The sequence below is a fragment of the Panthera leo genome, chromosome C2 (genome assembly GCF_018350215.1).
Source record: "Panthera leo isolate Ple1 chromosome C2, P.leo_Ple1_pat1.1, whole genome shotgun sequence".
NCBI lineage: Eukaryota > Metazoa > Chordata > Mammalia > Carnivora > Felidae > Panthera > Panthera leo.
Genome location: NC_056687.1, coordinates 75,439,900 through 75,445,676, shown reverse-complemented (window position 1 = coordinate 75,445,676; position 5,777 = coordinate 75,439,900). Strand labels below are relative to the sequence as shown.

At 42.2% G+C, this 5,777-nt stretch overlaps 1 protein-coding gene across 4 annotated transcripts in view; it reads right to left on the bottom strand.

The window, feature by feature from the left end:
- Positions 1-3,098: 3,098 nt before the first annotated feature.
- MB21D2 (Mab-21 domain containing 2) overlaps positions 3,099-5,777 on the bottom strand; it is a 114,191-nt gene continuing 111,512 nt past the window's right edge. For all 4 annotated transcript variants that reach the window (XM_042902993.1, XM_042902994.1, XM_042902995.1 and 1 more), the window contains one exon: positions 3,099-5,777. This exon is cut by the window's right edge and continues 176 nt beyond it. In XM_042902993.1, coding sequence (XP_042758927.1) covers positions 4,689-5,777 — 1,089 coding nt within the window. In that variant the 3' untranslated portion in view covers positions 3,099-4,688.

The window sequence follows — 5,777 nt, the reverse complement described above, 5'->3', positions numbered from 1 at the left end:
TTTATTGTCCAATTGGTTTCCATACAACACCCAGTGCTCATCCCAACAGGTGCCCTCCTCAATACCCATCACCCACCCTCCCCTCCCTCCCACAACCCCATCAGCCCTCAGTTTGTTCTCAGTTTTTAAGAGTCTCTTATGCTTTGGCTCTCTCCCACTCTAACCTCTTTTTTTTTTCCTTTCCCTCCCCCATGGGTTCCTGTTAAGTTTCTCAGGATCCACATAAAAGTGAACCATATGTCTGTCTTTAAAGATACTTGAACAACAGTGCTTTTACATGGGGGATTAGTATTTGGCTTTGCTCAAATTTCTTCATTATTCTAAACCACACTGACACAGATGTATGGTCTCCCTGATGTTTGATGAATGTTGGGACCCAACTGTGGATTAAAAGCTGTCAACCCAAACTTAGAAAACCAGGGTCACACTAGATTAGTATAGAAGTTTAGTGCCATACAGCAAATGGTGCACTTTATGGACCATCATGTTTTTGAACGTACTGCTAATACAGTATCACTATGAAATGGGCATAGAGAAACAATATTGTAGTTCGATTATTATAAGCTTGATTTCTACTGTATATGATGTATGTTTTCTTAAAACATAAAAACTATACTTTTCCATCTCATTAACAGAAGTTGGAACTTTAGACGTGTTGCAAATAATTCTCCAATGGCAAATAACTAAACAATATTGAGATCATACATTCTTTGTTTACCTATTGAGGAAATCAGAGCGTAAGAGGTACATTTTAAAAACTGTCTCATAGAAGAGCACTAATGACACTGAATCAATCAGTTTGAAAATACATATTATTTACCCGATATTAATAAAGTAACAGCAACAGGAAATGATGCCCATCTTTCCTTTAGTATATGAATAATGCTCTGTTTAATGGCAAATAGCTTTTCACCCTCCAGGTCAGAATATGATGGAAAGTGTGAAATAAGTCTTTCCCTGACCCTTATTAATGGCCATCTGGGAAGTGAAAAAGCCATACAAATGCCCCCTGGGGGGCTCAAGGGAGGAGGTTCCAGGGAGAGCATATCAGGATGGAAGTTTGGGTACTTCCCCAAAGACCAGTGTGGAGCTTTGAAGCAGCAGGACACCGCCTCACCCTAGGATTCCGCATCTGCTGCTAAGCACAAGCTTCCTTTTCCTTCCCAGCAATCTCATCCAAGGCTGAACTCCAAGTCAGGAAATTTTTCTCAGCAAGGTAACGAACTGATCCAAAAGAATCAACATTTTGCTATGACCAGCCAATGGGCTGAATCCTCCCTGGAAGCGTTACAAAATAGACTAAAGAAATTTCCAACCAGTGCAGTGAAAGCACTGTGTGTGCATGTGTGTAAGGGGTGGTGCAGAAGTCCCTAGGGGCTCTTCGACTAGCCCCAGAATCCTCCAGAAATAATTCTGCATAGTAATTTCAGGGAGCTTTTTATTTTTATAATATCTGATCCTAATTGGCTCCTTCCACTCTGAAACCAACTTTTACTTATATCTTTGGATCTTTTGTTTCAAATGAGAAAAGCAGAGGGTAGGAAATAATCTACTTGTGAAATATATGAAACCAGGTCTCATCAGAGAATTGAAATCCTTTGAGTTGTAGCTTGTAAATTCCCACGACCAAAAAAAATCAGTTATAAGCTATCTGGAAACTGTGACTCCAGCCTTAAGGCACTTCCTATTGCACTTGAAAAGGAAGTGATTTTTACCAATCTTCTGGACTTCAGGAGAGCAGGCTAGTAATTCAATGATTTACTAAGTTTCAGATAAGAAAGGGTATCAGACTACATTCCGTATCTACCCACCTTCACCAACGTCTGATCCGTGTCCTGGGTTTATGGTGCTGATAGAAAATTCCAGGAATTAAAAAAATATTAAAGTTTTAAAGTTACTAGATCTCAGAAACCTCTGGACTTTTAAAATAAAGTTAAACCCAGAATTTGTAGAGCATGTTCTTTATTAGGACTAGACGTGGCAAAAGGAAAAACATGCCAAAAGGATCACTGAAACTAGGCTTTTTATCACATCTGGAATGAAACTTTGCCTGCAAACACAGCATTTAAAAATATTGTAAATGTTGCTAATTGTATTTGAGAGGTCACTTCAAAGCACAGTTATGGCAGTGTATGGTTGACTTTAAAGAGAACCAGTGCCTTTGAATATGCTTGCTACTTTAGTGGTTTACAACAATTGCTTCTAATCTAGGAAGTGTAACATAATGGTCAAAGTATAATAAGTTTTAACATACTTTACCAGGTGCATATTTCTTAGTTACAGAGTCTATGATATTCTTTGGAATTAAGCAAGTCAGAAAGCAGAAACTAGCCTTTAGATAAACTATAGGAGATATCCCTGATACCCATCTGCAGAAAGAAAAGAGACACACATCAACTGAAATAGTTTAAATGAACCGAAATAGTTTGGAATGTCAGTTTAAATATTTTGGTGAGTTGAACCAAATTCAAACCGGCTAAAAGAACTAAATGTTGACTCATTTGACAAGAAAAACCAGTGGGAGGAGAGGCCTTAGACTTGGGGTGGGGGTGGGGGTTGCGTCTGGTGGTTCATGTTCTTTCTCCTCTCTCCATAGTGTTACACCATGTCATTTCATCCTAAGGTTGGTTCCAGTTGTAACTATATGATAGTTGTCAGAGGACAGAGGCCAAGTGCTTCTTCCTGCACATCCAGAGGCCTGCTTCTTCCCCAGCATTCTGAGCAAGAGTCCTGAACGTGTCCCTCCCTGAATGGAACAGCTTACATCATAGGACTAATCCACAATAATTGTGGCCAGGGAAATGGTTATGTCGATTGATTTATACCAATCAGGATGCATGTCTGGAGCTGGGGATGGGCTCATTTCTGAGAAGGACATAGATTATGTGGAGGGCAGGTAGATACTAGTAGGAAAACTGGGGAAAGGGACAAAGATACTAGTAGGAAAACTGGGTGTTCACTACATGGACATCTGGTCTGAAAGACAATAGCAAACCCAGGGCTACGTTTACTGAAAATCACCGTTGGTATTACCAATAAGAAAATGGTTCCCCGATTACAAACGAACAACAGCAACAACAACAACGTTCCAAGGCCAATATGTTTCTTTTATTATTTTGTGTTTGACTTAAGATGGCTGAATGATTTCATTTTCAGTTATAAGCATTACATTAATTCCCATGCAAAAACCCAAGACTGCATATGCCTGATTTCAATTGGCTAAAATCCAACTTGTGAGTCTGGACCTTTAAGATCAAATCCAAATTGTTGCTTGACCTTTCCAATAGTAGACATCATGGTCATCCTTTGAGATATCAGCTGGGCCCCTGACCTCTCAGACACCACAGTTTGCCATGAGTCCATACCAAAACAGGGAGCCAGTGACTTGTGGTATCTAAACCTGGCAAGTGATTTCATTCATGAAGATAAGACACCTCCACACAAAGCTACCACCCACAGATATGTCCTCGTTCCTGCTCTATAGAAAACCTGCTTTTGGACAGGCATGGTGTCTTCTATTCGGGGATTATAAATTCTTTCTGCCAGTTTTCCCCACAACTCCCAGTAGAAGCAAAGAGACTTTACATAAAAGCTTACCTCTATAACCCCAAAAGCAGTACATACAAAGACACCTACTCTATCAAATATATTTTCCCCAGCTTCGGATGGTCACTTAGCAGGTGTAAAGCTTTACAAACTTCTCTCCGTAAGACAGGAACCAGGAATATCAAAGAGGGAAAAACAGGACCCCACAATTAAAGGAGAACGAAACAAATGCAAAGAATCATTCTATTGATCGAGAGAAATGGGTTAAATGAAAAAAAAAATGACAGCATTTCAACAGTGGATGTCAATGTCTATTGAAACACACACACTGGAACTCTGACAATGGCCAAGATTTCATTAGTGCAAATAACAATTATAATGGTATGTTCTTTAATAGGATTTAAATAAGGCTTCAAATAATTACACACGCTAAAACTACCATTTGGAAACCTTAATTCTGTTTGGAAAGTTGTCAAACACACCCTCCAAACCATCCAAAGTTCTGATCTGAGGACAATTACATTCAATGAAGTTGCTTCAAAACACAACTGGTAGCATTATCACTTTCAAAGTCTACATTGTTTGGTGAAAAGGGGGAAACTACTCCCGTCACTGGTCAAAGGGAATAAACCCAGCTAACATACCAGGTAGTTTCCAGGTTCAGATGATTCTCAAATATCTGTAGTGATGAAAGCTCATTAAAAAAAATTAAATAAAAAGACAAAACAACCCCACAAAAAAACCCACAACAGAATCCTGAAGTGTCAGAAAGAGATCTGTTGCCCTATCCTCATTAACAAATTTGCACAAAGCATGAAACGGTAAAAAAGCAAGAGAATTCATGGGCATTTTCGTCTATGGCTCAAGTTCTCCTTAAAAAAACCAAAACCAAAACCAAAAACCAATGTGACAATAACTACAAAAAATAAACAACAAAATCAGAGGCAGAATATGAAATAGTAATATACTGTTTCAGAGCCTGCACCGTCCTGCAGAACCAGGAAACTTAAAATGTGTTCTTAACAGATCCAATCTAGGCTGGATATGTAAAAAACGGAAAGTCAGCATCACAAACCACACTACACATGATGAGCGTTTGAGAACCAGAAAAAGGGGTGGGGGAGGGGGAGGCAGCAAAACGCTCAGAAAAATTTATCATCAATTCTGAAATGGGGCCTTGTGACATCATCAGGGTTGATAAAGACAGAGATGGATTTCCCCGGGTTCTCAGTCACTAGCTGTTGCAGTTTTTTGGCCAAACGGTCATCAGGCTGGTTGGGGTCCCCTCCGTCGGACTGCGGGGAGGGGATGCTGGTGGTGCTGCCCCGCCTCTGGAGCTCCAGCGTCAGCCGGTTGGCCGCCTTGACGTGCTCGATGGCCGTGCGCAAGTGCTCCGCCGGGTCCGAGCGGACGGAGGAGAGCTTCCGCGCATGGAGCATGACGGTCTCCTCTGACAGGTGCTCCAGCATGTTGCACTGAGGGATGAAATAATTGGGGCACATCTTGTTGACCAGACAGTGTTGTAGGTCATCGATGAGGCCCAGCAAAAAGTGGGCTGCATAGTCTTCTTGGGCCAAGTAGTTGGCAGGAAGTCTGTCACAGGCCCAGAGCATCATGCTCCGCAGGTGATAGGGGCTGATAGCCTTGGGCCGGGACAGGAGTTTAATGATGATGGCTTTGCAGGCCTGGTAGGCCTGCATGAGGCTACTAGAGATGCACTTCTTCAGCTGCACCTCGCTCCTGGCAAAGGACAGCCGCCATTCATTGTCCTTCTTACCCTTGTATGAGCAAGCAGGCACCAAGTAAAACCCACTGATGACCTCTTCCTCAGTGATCTTCCCATCCCAAAAGTGGTTCTCCATGAGCCAGCTCTGGGCCACTGCAGGCCAGCCCTTGAAAGATACCACAGGGACGATATCATACAACATGCGACTGCTCCCCACTCCCAGAATGATGGAGATGATGGTCCCGTTCTTCTCTACCTTTTCCACCTTTGGCATCCCTCGCTGGGGTTTCTTCTGGATCTCCGAGAGGACAATGCTGATGGAGTCATAGAACCAGTCGGCCACTTTGGTTGGGGAGAAGAAGTAGTTGGTGGCACCGTTGATGTGATCCACGATGGTGCAGCAGTCTTTCCACTTACTGATTGTCCCCTCATCAAAGAGCCGGAGGCTCAGCCAAGAGTGGCACAAGGCTGAGTGGCGCATGTCGAGTGTCACAGGCTGATTACG